This window comes from Pinus tabuliformis, chromosome J, assembly GCF_031772625.1.
Source record: "Pinus tabuliformis cultivar Carrire ecotype Pingquan chromosome J, CPIR1, whole genome shotgun sequence".
Lineage (NCBI taxonomy): Eukaryota > Viridiplantae > Streptophyta > Pinopsida > Pinales > Pinaceae > Pinus > Pinus tabuliformis.
The window spans coordinates 253427030-253450654 of NC_142295.1; the positions used below are offsets into that span (position 1 = coordinate 253427030).

A 23625-nucleotide genomic window follows, 5' to 3' on the forward strand; every position below is an offset into this window, starting at 1 on the left:
GTTCTCAAGGAAAACTTAAAATAAAAATAAAAATGGAGATGAATGAAAATAGGGAAGAAATGTAAAAATCCATTAGGAAAAAATAAAAGAATTATAAAGCGTTCTATTAAAAGGGATGTGGAGATACAAGGAATCATGAACATAAGAAGAAATGTGATGTTTACAATCAATCCCGTATGAGTAATATGCTATTATAATTATAGAGAAAAAATATTGAATTGCAGAACCATGATAATGAATTTTCAATCTAAGATCCATACCTTGAGGGCTTTAATTCAATGCCAAGGAACTACTATTTTCCAAAGATCAAAATGAGGAATTTTGGTACTAATGATCCCATAACATGGATATTTTAGATGGAGCAATACTTTGATCTACACAAAGTGGCATCCCTACAGAAGGTAAATATTTTTGGAACAAGGCCAATAGGTATGGTATCAATGACTTTCTGAAAGAAAAAAGGATTATGTTCCTATAATTGTACCCTTATTATTCTATATATACACTAAGGAGACCTCATCGCAGGATCATCAAAACTTGTATTATACGTTGTATTCATTATAAAAGGAGGATTCCACATCAAAGAGGGTTGTAAATATTGGTTTCTTTTTATTTCTAAGGTCTAAGGTTCATAACATTTGGTATCATAGCTCATGATACTAAGGTTTTTCTACTTCAAATTGGTGATGCAATTTTCATTATAACATATTTTCGAGATTTCAGATGGTGAAACATAGAGTGTGTTGATTACAAATCTTAGAAAATGTATGGTTCAAATTTAAAATATTAGCTCATTATAGTTTTAAAAGTATAATGCAAGGAATTTAGGGTTACGAAATTCTAGTGAAATTAGTCTCAAACAAGGAAATTCCAAATTTTCATTATAAATGTTTTTGTGAGGTTTGAGGTCACTATGAAACCTAGACCACCATAAGGCTAATATCGTGGGAATATCATGTTCAAATTTTAGATCTTGGCTCACTATGATTTTAGATATATGCTCTAAGTAATTTTAGGTACGTGAATGATCCTAAATTCAATTTCAGAGGGTCATCTTGGAATTTTTATAATAATTTTTTTATTGGGAGGTTTTAGAAAGTTAAACTTAGACCATATTAAGGATATATCTTGGGGAATATTGTTTAGTTTTCATAATTTTATTTACTATAATTTTATTGGTATACCTTGTCCAACTTAGACTTTGTGAACAATCCATAATGTTTTTTAAACAAGTCATCTTGTTATTTTTGTAGTATCTTATTTCTTGGAACTTTTCAAACTGTGAATTATTGAAAATATTCTAGAGACATATAGAAGTACCCAGAGTACAACTTCAAAAATTATAGTTGAAGAAGTGGATTTTTGACACACTATACAAGTTTTTCTCATGGGAAAAGGATAATTTTTTTTTTGGCAAAGTTACCCTAACTTTCACTTGGCACATCAAGTTCTATTCGCACACGTGGAATTAAAAAAAATACATTTCATAGTATTTAGACCAAACTTCGGAATCCACAAGGTGTAAAATATTAGATATATATCAAGAAAAACATCATCCATTCAAATATTCTTCAAATTAAGGTATATAACTTACAAGTGTCCTAACTAGCAATTAAAAAATCCATTTTTGTTCGTGAATAAAAGTTGGGATAAAGAGGAAACTAAGTGTGATGAATAATATTGATGAAACGAGGGATCGGAGAAGAGAAGGTTTCTGAAGCATTAGGGTTAGTAGCGGTAGGAATGCAAGAGAAGGAAAAGCTGAGATCAGGGTAGGGAGGCGGGCTTCTTGCTTTCAACTAGATTAGCAACGACATAGAAAAGTGGAGGGCAACATCATAAAACAAGGAGGAACTGAAAACGCCATGGCAAGGGAACCATGGAGGGGAGAGATCCCCTCCTACAAAGACGTAACGACGGGAGAATCAAGTGGAAGCGGACTACAAAGAGACCCAAAGGAAAACAATAGAGATTCACCAGTAATGGAAACCCAATGGCAAATAAGACTAGGGGGCAGATGCCTTCCCAGAGCTCTAAAAAAACATAGGTTCGTAATTCTGAATAACAAACTAGAAGAGTATAGATGCTATATGAGGTACCATGCATTAATATGTAAGTTTGTAGGGTTTTGGCCATTTGAAAAGGACCTGACAAAGTGGATACAAAAAAGATGGAAACTGAAAGGGCATATAGATCTGAAGCTGGGGGCAAAGGGTTTTTTTACAGTGATATTCTCAAACCTAGAGGACAAGGAAAAAACCTTTCAAGGGGGACCATATTTTATGAATAATGCTAGTTTATTCATTAAGCACTGGGAGGACTGATACAATCTAGACCAAGAAAAGATGTTAGCAGTGCCCATCTGGGTAAGACTGTTCGGCTTACCAATAGAGTTTTGGGACCCTGAGATTTTTGAAGGAATAGGCAATACAATCAAAACATTTGTGAAAGTAGCAGAGACCACAAAAAGAGGGATATATACATCCTATGCAAGGATATGTGTATACATGAATATATCAGAACCCCTGCTAGAGTACGTAGAGTTAGAATACCACGACGAAGTCTGGCAGCAACCGATGGATTATGAAGACATCCCCTTTCGCTGCAGAAGTTGCCATGAATATGGCCACCTCTTCAAACAATGCCCATTAAATGCTGCAGAGGACACATCAAAGAAAAAAGAAGAAGAGAAGAGGAGGACATAAGCCACCGAGGGAGAGGAGGAGGGTTTCTATGAAGTACCCATAAAAAGAAGACCGGGGAAAGGAATGCCAAGAATGCAAAAACCTATCAAAACAGTGCCAGTAGAATGCCAAAATAAGTTCAAAGTACTTCAGGAAGAAGAAGGGGTGATGGAAAAAGGAGAAAGCACAGAAGAACATATGGAGCTAGCTAAAGATACAAAGGATTGAGACTTAAACCAGAGAAAAATGGAACAAGAAGGAACAGAGGAAAATATGGACATGACAGTTGAGCAATCACAAATGGAGATTGATTTCCAAAAGGATAGTGGAAGCAATGAGGAGAGAATAACGAAAAGTCTGCTACAGAAATGGAAGAACCTAGATGAGAGGTTCATACCTGACGACCAAAAGCAATTGTATAAAGAGATGTTCCAGAAATACAAAGAAAAAAAAGGGACTATTCTGGCAAATCAACTGGAACAAATAGGAGCACAAGGAGGACAGAGCATGCGAATGGGCAGTATTGGCAAAGGAGGTAGAAAAAGAGGGAGAAGGCCATTAAGCGAAACCATTTAGGTGGTAGGGGAGATGCTGGTAAACTCAGGTAGAGTGATACCTCTTTCAGAGGTATTTCAACAACCATCCAAAAAATTTTAAAATGATAGTCAAAAGTTGGAACATCAGAGGTCTTAATAGCAGAGGAATACATAGGTATCTGAAGGAAAGGGTGAAGAAAGACAAGCCCAGTATAATGATAATCTAGGAAACAAAGATCAGTTCCCAAAAGTTAGAAGAAATAATGAGAAAGCATAATATTCATTATGAAGTAATGGGTCTGGATGCGGCAGGCACGACAGGAGGATTGGTAATCCGGAACCCTGAGGAAGTGCAATTCCAAAACTGGGTCAGCCTTCCTAAAATCCTCTCAGGAACTTTCAGAATGATAGGATCATTTGAGTGGATACTCATCACAGGAGTCTATGTACTGCACCTATCAAGGGAATGCAAAACTTTTCTCCAAGACATGAAAATAATCTGAAGGATCTTTCCAGAGACTCCATGGATTGTAGGGGGGGACTTTAATATGATTAAAGCCTTAGGAGAAAAGAGAGGAGGTTTAAAAAGACTGGACCAAGACATGGAAGCTTTCTGTGAAATGATAACAAAGCAAAGACTGGTAGATATTCCAACAACAAATGGGATCCATACCTGGAATAACATAAGAGGAGGCAGAAACCAAATAGCATCGAGACTAGATATATTCTTAATATCGGAATAGATCATAAACACGGATGTATTTGTAGAATCAATGATCCTTCCTGCCATGGGATCAGATCATTGGCCCATCCGATTGGAGATAGACATCAAGAAGATCCCTAACAAAAGGCCCTTCAGATTTGAGGCCTTTTGGCTCAGGAATCAGTAGTTCATACCGAAGGTGGAGGAATGGTGGACTCAAAGTCAACAGAGAGGACGAAGCAAGATGCAAACCTTTCAGTTAAAGCTCAAAGAACTCAATGGGAAAATAAAAAAAATGGAACAAAGAGGAGTTCGGGAACATATAAATGGAAAAGCAACGATTAGAACAAAAAATGGAAGAGATGCAACAAAAAATTATAGAAAAAGGCCGAAAGGAGGAAACAAGCAGAGAAGATGGAGAATTGATAAGCCATTAGAGGAACGAAGAAAAAAGGAAGAAATTTTATGGAAAAAAAAGTCTAGGATAAATTAGCTTCGTGATGGAGAAAGGAACACAAAGTTCTTCCACCAAGCTATCGTTCAACACAGACAAAGGAACAAAATTGTCTCTATCAAAAATGAAGAAGGGCAAAGAATAACACAGCATGAGGGAATTGAACAGGTATTAGTTGGGTATTACAAAGACATGCTGAGTGAATCCCAAGTTGACAGAGAAGAGGCTATAGGAAGGATTTGCAACGAAATCCCCAAAATAATAACAAGGGACCAAAACATGGCCTTGATGAGGGCAGCAATGTTGGAAGAAGTGGAGGACATAGTGAAGGGAATGAAAAAAAACAAAGCCCCTGGACCTGACAGATTTACGGCGAAATTTTACCAAGTAGGCTAGCATTTTCTTGGAGAAGACATTCTGGAGGTGGTAGAGGAATCTCGCAGACACCAGAAGGTATGGTCGGGTATTAACTCTACTCTTTTGACTCTTATTCCTAAATCTGCTAAATCAGAAAATGCCCAAGGTTTCCGCCCAATAGCCCTTTGTAATGTAGCTTATAAAATAATTGCTACAATGATGGAAAAAATATTGAAACCAATTCTCTCCAGTATAATCTCCCCGAAACAAACTGGGTTTTTGGAAGGGAGACAAATCCTAGATGGTTTGGTTGTATCTCAGGAAGTGATCCATTCTCTAAAACAAAAAAAGGAGAGGGGAATGATGATAAAACTGGACCTATCAAAATCTTATGACAGCCTAAACTGGAAGTACCTCAAAGCAATTCTTATGGCATTTGGCTTTAGTAATAGATGGATACACTGGATCTATAACATGATATCAACGCCTAATTTCTCTATCCTGCTGAACGGGATGCCAACTTCAACCTTTAACGCCACAAGAGGACTGAGACAGGGGGATCCCTTATTCCCCTTCTTGTTCATTACTGTAGCAGAATGACTCAGAAGATACTTCAAGAAAGAGATGAGGGAAAGAAAGATTAAAGGTCTAAGGCTATGGGGAAACAACTTACCTATCACCCATCAACAGTTCGTAGATGACATTATGCTCTTTTGTGAGGTCTCACTAAAGGAAGCGAAGAGGGTAAAAAATATTTTGGACTTATTCATGGAAGCCTCGGGTATGGAAATCAATAAAGAAAAATCCTATACATTTCTCTTTAACACCCCAAAACCGATCAAAGCCCACTTGACAAGAATGTTGGGATTCCACCTAGGTGAATTACCAACAAAATACTTGGGGAATCAATTAGCTTTAAATCCTCTAAGAATAGGAAACTGGCAGAAAACGATGGAAAAACTCAAGAACAGACTCGCAAATTGGTCCTTTCAATCCCTAAACATAGCAGGAAGGCTGGTGCTATTGAAATCAATTCTCCAGGCTATTCCAATCTATCCCCTTTCAGTGATGGTGGCCCCCAAAGGAGTATGCGCAAGAATGAAGGAAATTTTCAGAAAATTTATTTGGGAAGGACCTATACAGCAAAGGAAATGGGCCCTTGTGTCTTGGAAAGGTCTGTCAAAACAAAAGGAAGAAGGAGGACCAGGTCTCAGGGATCCAGGCATCTTAAACCAAGTTTTAGGGGCGAAGCTGTGGTGGAGGTGGATGAGGGGTGGTAATGATTTATGGAAAAGGATATGGACCCAAAAATATAATATGCCCTCAACTGGAGAAGGTATTCTCAGAGTGTAGGAAGTCCCAAAGGCATGCGTAATATGGGACCTGGCTAGCCAAAATAGAGATATCATAGGCCATTTGCCTTCTGGGAAATTAGGAACGGAATAATAACCAGATTTTGGGACGAGGCATGGCAACAAAGGGAAAGAATGGTAGGCATGCAATCTCTGCAAAGTACATATCAGAAGGCTGTAATGGGGGGGCTAATGTACGTCAAAGAATACTAGAAAGAAGAAGAGCTAGATGAGACATGGTGAACTTGGAGGAAACTGGAAGAATGGGACAGAAATATAGACCAAGAGCAGAAATAGATACCAGTAAAAGAGATGGAATCAAGAAGAATCAAAATAAGATTGGGACCAGATATTCTCAGATGGGGAAGATCCACAAGGGGGACCTTCACAGTGAAAGAAGCCTATTTTTTAATCACCCGTTAGGAACAAGAAGAGGATATTTTGGACTAGAAGCAAATATGGAGGAACAAGTGGTGGCTAAAGGTAACTATGTTCGCCTGGTTAGTAGGAAAGGGAAGAATCCTGACGTGGGACCAGTTATAGAACCGAGGATTCCAGGGACCCCCCAGATGTAGCCTTTGCAAACGAGAAAACAAAACAGAGGAACACCTTCTGAACTCTTGTCCCTTTGCCCAACATCAATGGGATGAAGTCAGGAACCTCTTTGGAAAATCAAATAGGGACCCCCAACATATTAAACAAACCATCTTCCAATGGGGAAAGGGTCAATTTTCATGCCCAGTAGTAAGGAGAGCCTAGAGTCTAGTTGTGGGATTTGCCATATGGCTTATATGGAAAGAAAGAAATCAAAGAATCTTTCAAGACAAAGACAATCCACCAGAAAGGATCTGGAGAAGAATGCAAAAATTAATAAGGGAGACGGTTCTAGTAGAGACTTGGGAGGAAGAAGATTGGAAATCGACTCTAGATGAGGTTCGAATCTTAGCTAACCTAAATATGGATTACAACATGGTGTATCCCCATAAGAAAAGAAACCAACGATCATATACCCAGAGTCCAGCTCAGTTCAATTATCCTGGTGAAAACTTCATTAAACTGAATTTTGACGGGGCTTCCAAAGGAAACCTAGGGCCAGTAGGATTCGGAGGTATCTTTAGAAATAGCAAAAGACGCACTAGAATGGTGTATGCTAACCGGGGGGGCATAATGACCAATAATGAAGTAGAATTGATGGTTGTCTACCAAGGCATCAGAATAGCAATAAGAAACGGATACACAAACCTGGAAATCGAAGGCGACTCGCAGATAGTAGTCGAAATGCTCAAGAATCTTAATAATGGGAAGAATTGGGAACAGGTAGCAAAGAGCAGGCATAATTGAAGACTTGGCAGACATAATGAATCATATTGAGTATAAAATCATTAATCATGTTAGGAGAGATGGAAATTAAACAACAGAATTCCTCGCAAACTGGGGATGGAATGAAGAGGAGGAGAGGGTAGACAACGAATGGCCAACCTTAAGGAAAAATCCTCGATGGGAGACACTCAACTCCATTATCACTCAAGATAATAATGAAATCACAGTTGTATAAAAAGGATCACCAACAGCCCCTGATCGGGGTGAAAATGGCGGCGACGAGAGAGATTATTGCAATGAGAGGGAGGGGGTATGATAAGCCACCTTGCACAAGGATAATAACTCAAGTTGACAGGACAGTCCGCAGGTAGGGCATAATTCCAAGGAGCTATGGAGACAGAGCAATGAAAGGCAGAGGTGGGCAAAGAGGTGGTGCTCCAACGATGGGACACAGGTTAGCTGGCACAAAATTAAGTAGAGGAGGAGTGGGGGATCATGGAGAATGCATGAGACAGAAGGAGGAGGTACAGAAGAACAGAGGCGGGCGGCCAAATAAGGTAAGTGGATACGGGAAAACGCGTGTGGGAAGGAAATCTGTTAATGACCTCAGTGATAGCTTGGATAGGAGTAAGGATTCGAACGAAAGTTCAAGGAAAAAAGCAGGCAGGCGAAAGCAAAAGGATTGGCAACCCATCCTTGGAAAAACCAAACGAAAGGCAACAGAGAGAAGAACGAGAAAGACAACAACTGATATGAGGAGGGTAGGAAGTTGGATGGGGCAGGAAAGAAGCATAGCTGACCCCCGCGAGGCTATGGAATAGAATCAGTCGGGCATGGAGAGGAAGATAGGAGGGTGGAGGTGAAAAATCCAGAACATGGGTATCATGTGCAGACGCGGAAAAGCGGTATGGGGAAAGGGAGGCCTCCTGAGGATAGGATACCAGAAGAGGCAAAGAACCTGGAGAAGAAATCTAAGGGGAATGGAGATGAAGGATGCCTGGGTGGACCCTCTTTCATAGCGAGTCAGGGAATCAAGGTAAAGGAAGACAATAAAGTTGGTTTCTCAGGCCAAGGAAGGGGCTACAGAGGCAGGGTGAGAGGGCGCCAAGATGGTAGCCAGGAGCAGAGCCCCTCATCTCTAGTTGGAAAGCATTGTGGCAAAAGGACACTGAAGCATAAGGTCCAGAATGCGGAGAGAACGTATAGTGAGGAAACTAATGCTGACATTCAGAGGATAATTCAGGAGTTGGAGGTAGCGGCCACGCAAGAGGAGTCAGAATATGAAATGGAAGATTGGGAATATCTGTTGTCGGACCCAGGAAACACTAGAGGCCGCATGTCGCTATATAAGCAGGCTCTTCATGTTTACTGGGTAATGAAGAGGTTGTTGGCAAAAGAAATGGAACAGGTAGCTATGGAGATGGCAGAAATGGCCCAGGGTATTCCAAATTTGAAAAAGAGATGAAGAACCTTCAGATAACTCTTCTCATGCAGGATGGAAAGCTCGATGAGATTTAGCAGCAGTTAAAGAAGATAGCTCCTGGAACAAAGGAAGAAGATAATCAGCAGGGTACTATGGAAGACTGATACCTCTCGTTATGTATAAGGTTCTCTTAATTAGGCTCCTGAGGGCATGCTCTCATTTTGTTATAGTTCATTATGCAAATAGGAAACAAGATTAGTCTCTTTGGCTGTTTAGTATACTTAGCATGGACAAGCAAGCTTAGTATTTTTTGTTTTTGGATGGCATATAAAAACCTAAGGTGGCCAACAGACCTGGTTTCCCTTCGGGGTGGGTTGAGACCACTATATACATGTACAGTATTTTAACCGGAATTAATAGAACATGAAAGCTCCTATGTTAGCTTTAAAAAAAAAGTTGGGATAAAGAGGAATACCAATTTTTTATAGTGTGCCTCTATCAAAGCTACCACAATAATTAAATCTATTTAAGACCTATCCTTGACAAATGAAGAAACTAAATACTTAGAATTTAGGTTATCCCATTTAGAGAATATAATTAATGAAATGGATAGTAGTTTGTGGAATAAGGTGGATTTATTAGGTTATCAATAGAAACTTAAAAGAAAAATAAAAAGGGAGATGAATGAAAATAGGGAAGAAAGGAAAAAACACATTAGAAAAAAATCAAATAATTACAAAAAGTTCTATTAAAAGGGATGTGGACAAGGAATCATGAACATAAGAAGAAAATTGACGTTGAGAATCAATCCCTTAAGGGGAGTATGTTGTTACAATTGGTGAGAAAATATATTTTATTACAGAACAGTGATAATGAATTTTCAATCTAAGATCCTCGAGGGCTTCAATTCATACTAGTTATCCCATAACATGGGTATCTGAGATGGAGCAATACTTTGATCTACACCAAGTGGAATCCCTACAGAAGGTAAATATTTTTGGAACAAGGCGAACATGTATGGCATCAATGACTTTCTGAAAGAAAAAAGGATTATTTTATATATTGGTCCACTTTTATGGAGAAATAGATAGAAAATTATGGGGATATAGAGAGAAATACATTCTTTAGTGAATCGGTAAATCTTCAAAAAATAGGCCTAGTTGTATAACACATTGAACAATTGCAAAAGTTGAGTATCGAAGTAAATAATATTTAAGAGGATAAGTTGTTAAACCCATTCATGAGAACTTTAAATAAGGAATCAAAGATGTGGTTTGTCCTTTTGAACCTAAATACCTACAACATGCTTTCAATTTGGAAAGGAAAGCCAAAAGTAAGAATATGGTCACTAGAAAGTGTAGTATCGGGAATAAATGTACTCAGAATAAATTGTTCTACATAGACTATGAAGATGAAAAATATCAAGAAGTGGAAACTTCACAGGATTCAAAGCTAGAAGAAACTACTCAAACAATCTTTTCATGCATTGGCCAGCATCAGTACTCCACAAACCCTTAAGATAGAATGATATATTAGAAAGAGAAAGGAAATAGCATTGATTGATTTAGGTAGTACCCATAACTTCATCAATTACAAATTCAAATTTTTTCTCAATTGTTTTTGTTTGTCTAGTACTAGAATTTCAATTACAATTTGTAGATGAAGGTACTATAAATTGCTCATAGAAGTGTCATAATATTAATATGAATATGGAGGAGTGTTTTTTGGTTAGTCCCATGATTACGATTCACATGGGTAATTTTACTGTTGTATTAGAGTTCCATTGGTTACAATAATTGGGAAGAATAACACTTAAGTTTCAATATATTTTCATAATATTTTTCTCAAATGGAAGGGAAATTGAACTTAGAGGTATCCAAGGGAAATTCAGTAAAGTAATAAGCTATAATAGCATGAAAAAATTGATAAAAGAAAGAGACACCATTGTGTAATTTCATAATTCTGTTCATTAGATGTTCAAACATCTTAAACCTCTGCTCTAATGAATCTCGAAAAATCTATAAATAATCATTCTAAGGAATCCCTATGGGTATTCCCCTTATCTGAGACCATGACCATGCTATTACATTTCAACCTAGAAGTGTACCACCTAATATTACGCCTTACGCGTATCCACTTGCACCTAAGAGTGAGATTGAGCATATGCTTCACGCAATGTTAGAGGAGGACATCATTCAACCTAGCCATAGTTATTTCTCTTTAGTAGTGATGATGGTTATCAAAACTTATTGTTCAGGGTGCACGTATATAGATTACGGAGAGCTCAATAAAATGACAATCAAAGATAAGTTCTCCATTCCTATAATTAATGAGTTATTAGATGAATTGCATGATGCATTTTTTTTACTAAGCTAGATCCTTGTTTTGGATACAATCAAATCAGAACAATCGAAAAATACAATCATAAATAGTCTTTAAAACACATGAAGGAAATTACAACCTTTTTTTTATTCAATTTCGACCTATAAATGTGCCTCCAACATTTCAAATCTCGATGAATTGTATTTTCAAACCATTCTTTATAAAATTTGTGTTATAAATTTTTGATGACATACTAATCTACAAAAAATCTTCGGAAGATCATGTACAACATGTCGAAAGGGTCTTAACACTATTGGAAGAGAAACAACTATAAGAAAAGACTTCCAAGTGTAACATTTCGATTCAAGAAGTGGAATATTTGCATCATATTGTACCATATAAGGTTGTTAATATGGATCTGAGAAGAATCAAAGCTATGAGGGAATGACCAATCCCAAATAGATTGAAGAAACTTAGAGGTTTCTTAGGATTAGTAAGATATTAGTATAAGTTTGTCAATAATTATGGTCAAATGGTAGCACCTCTAACCAAAATTATTGAAGGAGGGATTTTCTTGAACTAAAAGAGAAACCAAAGCTTTAGAATAACTTAAATAGGCTATGTGTACAACTCCCATCTTGGCAACAGTCGACTTCGCAAAAACCTTCATTATAAAGTGTGATGCATGAAGCCATGGTAGGTGAAATTTTGAGGCAAGAAATAAAATATATTTCCTTTGAAATTATTGAAGTTAAAGGAACTAACTTATTTAGGCCCATCTATGAAAAGGAAATGTTGGCCATACTACATGTATTTAAGAAAAGACATTCATGTCTAATAAGAAGGCACTTCAAAGTAAAGAAAAATAATGATAGTATGAAGTACTCCTCACAGAAAGGATTATCCTTATAAGAGAAAAGAATAGGTCACAACTATGTTTGGTTATGACTTTTGAATTATCTAAAAAAATGGAAAAGAAAATATTATGGTAAATGTGCACTCAAGGAACGAGGAAGACACAAGTTATTTACTATTTGTTACTTCCATTCCACAATTTGACTATGTGTAAGATAGAAGTATAAACATGGAGCAACATGAGAAGATATTAAAGATAATTCGATAACTACAAGAGAAAATAAATGATATAGACAAATTTATGTAGAAAAATGATTTGTTAAGGTATGAAGATATCTTATGCTTCTGTAATAATTGAAAACTCAAAGAAGGTCTTTTCATAATTACATGCTTCTCTGATAGGAGGACACCTATGTTTCTTAAAGACATATCATAAGATCAAGAAATATTTATTTTGGGAAGGTTTTAAAGTATATAAGAAAAAGTTTTTGGTAGAATGTGTGGTATGCCAACAAAATGAGGGAGATACAATGAAGACTCTAGGGATCCTTTAGCCATTGGCCATACCAGGTTAGTGTTGGGAATAAGTTTCAATGGTTTTTATTATAGGTTTACCCAAATATGAAGGAAAATATCATTATGGTAGTGGTATATTGATTGACAAAGTATTTCCATTTTTTTCTCTTGCTCATCCTTTAAAGAAAGTATAGTGGAAAAATCATTCATGGAAATAACCCAAAATATGTTGGGTTGTGTTATATTCTCTCCATGAGTAACCTATGTAGTGAACCAGGGGGTTATAGCGGCGGCGGAGTCCCCCCCTTCGTTGCGGCGATTGCACAGCAGGGGGGTCACAGGGGGGTTTTTTGGGGGGATACTCGCCCCCTTCTATGGGGTGTGGGGCAGCGCCCTGGGAAATTTTTTTTTGCACCCCATATTAGGTTGGATGGACTAAGCTATGGTTTTTGGTCCATGGTTTTGGACGCTATGGATTTTCGGTCCATGGTATTGGATGCTTTGGCATGGAAAAATATGTATTGTAACATGGAAAGGAATATAATGAAAAATCAAGCTGGTAGTTCCAATTTTGGGATCCAGGGGAAAATCTCTGTGTATATGTGTTTTATGTGTTATGCCCTTGCATTGTTTATTTTCTGTGTTTTAGAATTCGTATGCAAGTAGTTTCTACATGGGGTTAAAACCTACATTTGGTATCAGAGTTGTTTTGGCTTCAAGGGGACGCCTTTCTTACTGAGGGGTTTCACTCGAGCCTGTGGTAGACCGTGTTCAGTGGGAGATCTGAGGGATTGATTCTGGTGGTGAAAGAAGATGGTGAGCAGTGGAAAGATAGAGATCGAGAAATTTAATGGTCAGAGTTTTGAGTTGTGGAAACTCAATATGGAGGATCTGTTGGTGGATAAAGATCAGTAGATCGTGGTAGATCCAGGTACTAAACCAATGGTAGTGTCCGATGAAGAATGGAAGAAGTTGGATCAGAAGGCTAAGAGCACAATACGATTGTGTCTCAGATTCAGTATTGCTGAATGTATCAGGGGAAGCTATGGCTAAGGCTTTGTGGGACAAGTTCGGAAATTTGTACCAATCTAAGTCTCTGGTGAATAAACTGTTCCTACGGAAGAAGCTGTATAACCTGAGGATGAAAGATCGAGACTCGGTGACAGAGCATCTGAACACATTTAATACAGTGGTAATTCAGTTACTATCTATTGATATTAAAATTTCAGATGAAGATAAGTGCATCAGTTTATTGTGTTCTCTACCAGATTCGTGGGATATTATGGTTATTGCAGTAGGTAGCAATGCAATTGCCTTGCAATTTGATGAAATAGTCTCATCCTTGCTAACAGAGGAGATGAGATGGAAAAAGATGGAGAGCTAGAATGGTGATGCCTTTTCTGTACAAGGATGGTCCTAGAACAGAAACAAAAATAAGTCATCGAATGGGAGATCGAAATCTAGAGGGAGATCTAAATCTCTAGGAAAAAATGTAATGGTGGTGTGCTGGAAATGTGGAAAGGAAGGGCACTACAAAAGGGATTGTAAATCTAAATCTTTCGACAAAGGAAAGGGACCTGATGATGCTTCTTCTGCAGAGGTGAAAACCTCCTCAGATGAAGGTGGGGATGTGTACTTGGCTTCTTCAAGTACACATGTAGATCATGAGGCATGGTTGATTGACTCAGGTGCATCCTTTCACTTCACTCCCCATAGAGAGTGGTTCTGTGAGTATGATAAATACGATGGTGGTGATGTCTTCTTAGGGGATGATAGGAAGGCTTGAATCATTGGTTGTGGAAAAGTAAAGTTGAAGTTGCAAGGTGGAAGGGTTAGAACACTTCCGAGTGTTCTGCATATTCCTGCATTAGCCAGAAATCTAATTTCTGTAAGCAAGTTGGATGATGCAGGTGTAAAAATAGTGTTCAAGAAGGATACCTGCAAGATCTTTCGAGTAGCACTGGTATTGATGCGGGGAGTTCGGACTGGAATTCTGTACAAGATGCAAGGTAGCACTATTGTTGACGGGTGCAACAGTTATGTGGTTCCTGAATGTGGAGCAAAAAATATAGTGGTCTCTGGAGAGAAGACCATGCTCTGGCATCAAAGGCTTGGACATATTGGAGAGAAGGGCCTTCGAATACTTCATGGTAAAGGTATGGTAGAAGGTATGAGTAATAGCTCTCTGGATTTTGATTTCTATGAAAATTGTGTATATGGGAAGCATAATTGAGTGAGTTTCCCCTTTGGTGGTAAGAGGGTGAAACAGATATTAGGGCTTGTGCATAGTGATGTGTTTGGGCCTGTGAAGGTTCCATCACTAGGTAAGTCTATGTACTATGTATCATTTATAGATGACTTCTCAAGGAATACATGGATATATTTCCTTAAGAATGAATTTGAAGTCTTTGACAGGTTTAAAGAATTTAAGGCTCTGGTGAAAAACTAGACAAGGAAGAAGATAAAGGTGTTGAGGACAGATAACGATGGAGAGTTTTGCAGTAAGGAATTTGAAGAATTCTGTAAGAAGTGTGGTATAGCACGGTAGAAGACTACTCCATATACACCTCAGAAAAATGGAGCTGCAGAAAGAATTAACAAGACGTTGATGGAAATGCCAAGAGGCATGCTCAGTGGTGCCAGGTTAGGACAAGAATTCTGGGCAGAGGCGGTGGAGACAACATGTTATCTGGTCAACAGATCACCTTCATTGGCTTTGGAGGTTAAGACTCCATAAGAGGCATGGACTAGTAAGAAACCCTCTCTTTCACATCTGAGGGTATTTGGATGTGATGCATATGTACATGTTCCAAAGGAGAAACGAACCAAGTTGGATAGTAAATCTAAAAAGTGCATCTTTATTGGGTATAAGGATGGTTTAAAGGGTTATAACCTTTGGAACCCAGCAATAAGGAAGGTTGTGTATAGCCGAGATGTGGTGTTCAGAGAGGTGAAAGACGTTATTAAGCATGAAGTCCAACAAAAGGAACTTGAGAAGATAGAGTTTTAGCTAAAGGAGGAAGAATCATACTCTACAGCAGAGGAGGAATTAGAAGATGAAGAGCCACAAACTCAGGGTGTAAGAAGATCAGTTCGAGAAAGAAGGCAGCTAGAAAGGTATAGTCCATTTGTTTTCTGTTCAAATTTTTCTTTATCTATTATTGATGATGATCCGAGAACTGTTAAGGAAGTAGTAGATTCAGAGGATGGAAAACTATAGAAAGAGGGCATGGTTGATGAAATGGCATCATTGCACAAAAATGAGGCTTGGGATCTAGTGGAGTTTCCGGCTGGAAGGAAATCCATTAGGAGCAAATGGGTGTTCAAGATAAATACAAATACAGAAGGAAAGGTGGATAAATACAGAGCTCAGTTGGTAGCAAAAGGTTATTCCCGACTGCCGGGAATTGATTTTGATGATATTTTTTCTCCTGTTGCCAAGGTAACTTCTATTAGATTACTTTTATCTGTTGTTGCCACTTTTGATTTTGAGGTAGAATAGATGGATGTGAAGACAACATTTCTTCACGGGGATCTGGAAGAGGAGATCTACATGAAGCAACCTAAAGGCTTTGTGGTGAAGGGTAAGAAAGAACTAGTATGCAAGTTAAACAAGTATCTGTATGGGTTAAAACAGTGACCAAGGATGTGGTATCAAAAATTTGATACATTTATACGGGGACTTGACTTCACCAGAACCAAAGCAGATCACTGTCTATATTTTAAATTAATTGGTGACTGTGTTATTTATCTAGTCCTGTATGTGGATGATATGTTGCTGGTTGGAAATTACAAAGAAATTATCTAGGATTTGAAGACCTAATTGTCCTCCAAATTTGACATGAAAGATCTTGGTGTTGCAAACTATATTTTGGCCATGGAAATTAAAAGAGATCGGACAAAGAGGAAGCTTTGGTTAAACTAGAGGAGGTATGTCGAGACAATATTGCAGGGGTTTAATATGCAGGATAGTAAACCGGTGAAGGTTCCTATTACTATAGGTATAAAGTTATCTTCTAAACAGTGTCCCAAGACACAAGAAGAGGAAGAGGATATGTCCCATGTTCCATATGCAAGTGCAGTTGGTAGCCTGATGTGTGCAATGGTTTGTACTAGACCAGACATTGCACATGCAGTGGGAATATTGAGTAGGTTTGTGTCAAAACCAGGGAAGGAGCATTGGACAACAGTGAAGCGAGTTTTCAGGTATTAGCGTGGCACTAGTGATTATGGTTTGTGTTACCAAGGAAGACTAGGATTGGGCAAAGTTTTGGATATCCGTGGTTTTGTTGATGCAGACTAGGCTAGAGATTTGGATCAAAGAAGATCTACAAGTGGGTATGTGTTTAACCTATTTGGAGGTGCAGTCAGTTGGATGATTAAGAAACAATTTGTAGTGGCACTATCAACTACAGAGGCAGAATACATGGCAGCCACTCATGCAAGCAAGGAAGCAGTTTGGTTGCAGAGATTGTGTTGAAGTATGGGGTTAGTACAAGGAGCTATAACAATAGACTGTGACAACAAAAGTGCATTTTTCTTGGTAAAGAACCCTGCTTATCATTCAAACACAAAGCACATTGATGTTCAGTATCACTTTGTTAGGGATATGATAGAAGACAAAAAAGTGTTGCTGGTAAAGGTGGACACTTTGAAGAATACTGCAAATGCATTGACAAAATTTGTGAGCTCTGAGAAGTTCTCCTAGTGTAGAGAAACAATGGGCGTTTCAGGGCTGGAAAAATGACTAAGCTCTGGACCCTATATTAGGTTAGGTGGACCTACCTATGGTTTTCAGTCCGTGGTATTGGACGCTTCGGCATGTATCAATATTTATTATAACATTGAAAGGAACATAATGAAAAATCAAGCTGGTAGTCCTGGTTTTGGGATCCAGGGGAAAATATCTATGTATATTTGTTTTATGTGTTATGCTCTTGCATTTTTTATTTTCTGTGTTTTAGAATTCGTATGCAGGTAATTTTTGTACGAGGTTAAAACCTACAAAATATACATGGAATACCAAAGATTATAGTAGATGAAAAATACTCAATTTTCACTAGAAAATTTTGGCCTAAATTATTTTATTGTTTGGGTCCACAATTGGCTCACATCTCATCTTACCATCCTCAATCTTATGGGAAAACTGATAGTGTGAATAAATGTTTGGAAGGATATATACATATATTTGTATATTATAAATAAACACAATAGGTCAAATGATTTCCCTTGGTAGAATGATGGTACAATACATACTTCCATACCTCATCAAAAGTGCCACCATTTATGGAACTTTATGTATATAATCTTCCATCCATCATATCACTGATGAAAGGGACTATAAAATGTCAAGCAGTAGAGGAGCACATACAATACAAAGTAGAGGTTCTCAAAGTATTAAAAGGAAACTTGGTTATAGCACAAAATAAGATGAAATAATAAGAATATCAACATCATAATGAAATGGAATTTGAAGTGGGGGATTGCCTATTTGTGAGACTACAACAATATAAATGGATGCCCCTCAAGAAATTAAATAAGGAATGTAAATTAGCACTAAGGTATTTTGGTTCTTATAATATGTCGTAGAGGGTTGTAAGTATGGCTTATGAATTTATTTTTCCTTCATCTTTGTGTGTACATCAACTCTTCTAGATTTCACCCTTAAAGAAGCTAATCGATCATAATATCCCAGTCCAAAATAATCTACCAAATATTAATTGAGAAGGGAAGATAATATTAGAACTAGAAAAAATATTGTAAACTATGACTAAGGAGTTCATAAATCAAACAATTAATGAGCACCTCATCAAACGGAAGAACTTACGAGTGGAAGGAGTGATATTTGAAGATAATTTGTTCACGTAGAAACACCAGCAGCTAATCAAGTGTTGAGGACAACACTTCTTTGAAGGGGAGGGGCATGGTAAACCCTATATAAGCCCCATGTCAACCCTAAAACGCCCTATTAACCCACATATATTGAGTGATTACAATTATATTGTTATACTGTATGTAAGATAGAACTCTCTCATTGTCCCATTTTATTATAATTGTTCCCTTTGTCTGTTATATATATATATATATATATATATATATGATACCTAATTTTAGGACGCTCAAAACATGTAATTAACCAACATATTCAAATAATTTATCTAGATCATATATTGAAATGATTTCAAAAAGTATAAAAAATTATACATTGTCAAGAGTGAAAATATAAGATTTCTTTTTATTTTTCCAAAATTAATATAAAATTATGTTAATTTACATATTTTTCAGACCAACAAGTGTAGTGATAATGGGATTGTTGATGTTTTAGAGTACTTTTAATTTAAAGTAACCAAATATCTATATCCTTTTCTATTTTTTATTATAACTCAAATTGTTTTTTGTTTAGAATGTAATTTATTTTTATTTTAAAAAGGATACATATCAACTTGCATTGAACGAATTACACATATCCCTAATACCAGGAATTACATATCTTGCTTATACTAGGTTGTAGAATGCGTCTCTTAGCACAATGATGTGGGGAAGGATGCACTTCTTTCACCAACTACTAGATATAAGTTACAACTTTCGTTTCACTATCAATGAAGTTATATTTCTTCATTGTGGATTTGTGAAGGAAGTGGAACTATGGTAAAAAAGTGTTAAGTATGAGGTGATTAAGTGAATTGTGTTAGACACCTTGAACACTACTCAGAGGAGGGGGTAAATTAGTAGTTTGTCTTATGAACATTTTTTATCCTTTATTAAACTTTAACTGAATCACATACTTAATTTGTATCACATCACAACATATCAAAATCTGATATCATATGAGTAACCATGATCATATGAGCAACAAAACAAAGAATCATATAACCACGACATCAACAATGCATGAACCATAAACCATCACAACACATCAATAATCACACATGTGTACACCAGATGTAATGTGGAAACCACAAGGGTAAAAACCACATCAACAGATAGTCTTTATCATTGTCTCTTCTATTATATAAAAAAAAACTTTTACATAAGCATTGACCACTAGCAGTGTGCAAGCCTCTACTCATAAAGGGATGTGAGCCACCACTCACTCGGAAGAAACCACACCTATAAACTATGTAGGCCATCGCCTGTTGAGGGCCATAACCCTTACTAGTTTTCTAGCCACCACTAGAAGGAAGCCTCTACTCCCTATGTAAGTTCTCCAACCACCATTGGAAGGAAACCACTCTTCCCTTAGCAAACCACCACTCACCTACAAGCCTCTATATACAACATTGAAGGCCCCAACCTTCAAACCCTCGTGGAGATCATTTCAAAATATTTCTTACTCGGCCCATATACTCAACATACAAACAACCATAAACCACTATTCATCAATTTTCAAACTACGTCCACAACATACAATAAGCACATCAACACAATAATGTCTCTCCAACATAGTCTCTTAGCAATGACTAATTTGATCACAACAAACAACAACATATATAAAACCTCTACAATACCATGACAAATATGATATAAAAAGTACCACACCTCAATCCTCCTGCATACACGCTCTCAACACAACTCGATCAACAACATAAAAAATCTGATCACAATACTCAACCCTCAAAACTAATCTACAACATACAAATAAGTTATGGCTCTCACATACACAACCATATTAGGAATTCTAACCCTCACACAAACATCTCTCCTCATAATGCAACAAAAAGTCATACATAAACTCCTGCAACATCATCATGCACCAAAAATTCTGCATACATGTTCTCCATTCATCACCTTCAGTAACATCATAAATATGAAATAAGAACTCAACTAGTAGCCATACAAATGAAATTTTGCTTATGCAATCACAAATACATTAGCAAACTCCAGATAAATCCCATCACTTTAACTCTGCATACAATTAGTCTCCAACCCTGAGTTCTGTAGACAATACAAGATTTGTATCAGCTCAAACAATACAGTCTGTTACAACAGTATCAACATCTGCTCCTATAAACTCACTCCTCTCCCCATTGGATCTCAATATAGTCTGAAAGCTCTGTCACTCGAAAGAGCCAACCTTTCCATCACAAAGCTTCGTCCTATAAATTAAAAAGATTGAAACGATTAAACAATAACTGCATTCGGATATGCAGAGATGAATACTCTTGTTCATACTTCGGCATTTTTACTTCTTGAATAGATCTAGCCACTAACTTCACTTAATGAGAAATATTCTTAAGCTCAACCACCTTCTAGAAGTTAGTTAACCTTTTTCCGAACTTTAAATAATAAAAACAAACAAAACCATCGAAATAACTCATAAAAACACCTGACGTACACGCATAATCCAAAGAAAATTACCTATAGACACGACCACTAGAAAGACTAATAGCTCCCAGAAACTATAGTTGCTCTCTTTACATTGGCTTTCTAGGGGCTGAGAGCCTACAGCTGCTTTTTGTACGTCTAAGTCCCAACAACTATAATATGACATGCATCAATTGACATCAAACTTATAGTTCAACTTCAGGTGTGGGATTCATACATCAAGAAAATCTTCGATAATCAATTTTCCATCATGGTGACATGCATAGAGCTTAGTAAAAGGCATCAAACTAATGACTAAATGGAATACTTCAGTTGACCTCCACCTTGTAGCTCAGCTTTTCCAAAACCTGTCCAGCATCTCCAACAACTGTCCAAACATCTCCAACACCTATAGATCGTTCTTCAAATCCTCTGCATCATCAAGAACACAATCATAAGGAGACTATCATGTCAAATACATCTGCATCAAGTCAAGAACATGGAGGCCTATTTTGCAAACCACTTTAGTATGAACCAACATCTGTGCATCAAACCAACCATTGCAACTAATCGATGTGTAGTAGATCTACATACAAACCACAAAGCATGAGAGCTATTGTTATCAAATTGACATCAATTGTATGACAGATTGTACTAAGCCCCTTATTGACATCAATGCCAACAAAGTAGGTACATTTTTTAGAAGCGGAGAGAAATAATTAGGATAATTTTTAGGTCATAGAGACGAATGTGAATTGAATTCAAATTCAATTCTTAATTTCACAAATTACATGTTGAACATAAAATTAATTTTTTATATTTTTTATATTTATTTAATATATTAGACTAAATACTAAATTTAAAATTTAAAATTAATTTATAACAAATGATTATGTGCATTCAAATTCAATTCTTAGTTCCACAAATTACATATTAACATAAAATTAAATTTTTTATTTTTTAAAATTTATTTAATATAATACACTAAATACTAAATTTAAAATTGTATATTTATATCAATTAATATCAAAATTTATAATAATTTTAAATTAAATTATTATTATTATTTCTAATAATCTCTTAATAAACACAATTAACAGTGTCTTATTATTATTATTAATTTTAATATAAGACGCACAATTATTTCAAATAATCTCTTAATATTCCCAAGCTTTAAACTCTCCAAGTGTAATAAATTGAAGTGAGTAGTCACACTAGAATTTTCTCATAATTTTATACCTAGGTTAGAAAAGAATATATATATATATATATATATATAATTTTAATTTAAGAGAATACATGTATCTAGTTTCTGTGAATTTGAATTTTATTTTGTGAAGTAGGTTGATTTGTTTTAAATCTGATTTTAAATCATAAATTAAATTAGTATCACTAATCAACACAATCAATAAAAAAGAAGCTTAATATTCTAAATATTTAGAAAAATCAGATATTCTTAACATTCTTCGCCATTAGAAAACAGAGGAGAGAAGATAACCGCATGCAAACGAAAGGATTTTCCGATACCCTCAGTTGCTTGCGTTGACAATTATATGCAAGAAACGAGGATGTATGCATACGGTCTTCAAATAATATTATAACATTGTGATTATAAAACGGGTTGCAGGATACTGATATACTGTGGTTCCGGAACCCCTTCACGAGGTTCTCGCCAAGCGCAGACATTCATTTCGCTTCAGACAAATACAAAGGTTACCCACACGATCTCCGCAACCTCCCCAACTGTGGCTTCATGTACGCTCGCTCCAACCAACGGACAATCAGTTTCTTCATGTTCTGGTATCAGTCGAGATCAACCTATCCTGGAAAAAATGAGCAAGACATATTAAACATGATCAAATTCCAAGAGATCCCGCAGAAATGCCTGGAAGTGGTATTCCTGGATACGGAATACTTCAGAGGGTACTGCCAGAAAAGCCCGGATTTGAAGCAGGTCTGTATCGTACATGCCAACTGCTGCCGAGGACTGGAGCCGAAGCTCCATGATCTGCGAAACACACTTTCCGACAAGAAAAGGTATATGATGCATACCCATCAAACACCGGGCCATCACGGCGTCAAGAAATTGCAGTGGACACCTGCAAGGGCATGCAGGCGCACGCGGCACTATCGGCACTTTTGGCGTCGATGGTTTCCTTGACCCATGAATGTAATTCATGAGAGTAACTTCCCTTGCAGGCGCACCCGGCACTATCGGCACCTTTGGCGTCGATGGTTTCCTTGACCCATGAATGTAATTCATGAGAGTAACTTATAGCAGTGTAACGTTCGGCTCTGAAAATATTCGAAATTGTCACTCTTTATTAATTTAGTTTTTAGCTATTTATTATTTGTGTCATATTCATGGGTTTGTGGTCATAGTGTTTGATATGATACGAGAGCAAGGAATAATTTTATTCTTAAGAGAAGATTGTAATAGTTTTTTCTTTTATTGTTTTTTTGGGTTCATTTGAGGATAAGTTAGGAAGAAGAGATGCAAGTGGAGATTTATATGCTACTAAAAAATAATTGCAATTGCATTGCACAGAGATCTTTTATATGCCAAGTGTCAAGGACAATGAATTCTTTCGATGGAAAAGGGTTTTCTAGTCGAGGAAAAAGGGGGTGGAAAAGGGTTTTCTATTCCGGAAAAAGATGTGTGTTTTGTGTATTCGATGACACCCATCCAAAGCCAAGCTCTCCCATTGTCAACAAAACTGGACTTAAAAAATGATAGAAGAATGAAGGGAATGATAGAAGAATGAAGGTAATGCAACATTGATTTGTGCTCGGTACTAC

The 23625-nt window shown here is 36.9% G+C and overlaps 1 protein-coding gene across 1 annotated transcript in view; it reads left to right on the top strand.

Moving 5' to 3' along the window:
- Nucleotides 1–22987, top strand: part of LOC149226725 (uncharacterized protein At4g15970-like) — a 30975-nt gene extending 7988 nt beyond the window's left edge. Inside the window, exon 4 of the mRNA XM_089380281.1 lies at nucleotides 22454–22987. Within this exon, the coding sequence (XP_089236407.1) occupies nucleotides 22454–22987 (534 nt within the window). The remainder of the gene's footprint in view (nucleotides 1–22453) is intronic.
- Nucleotides 22988–23625: the final 638 nt, after the last annotated feature.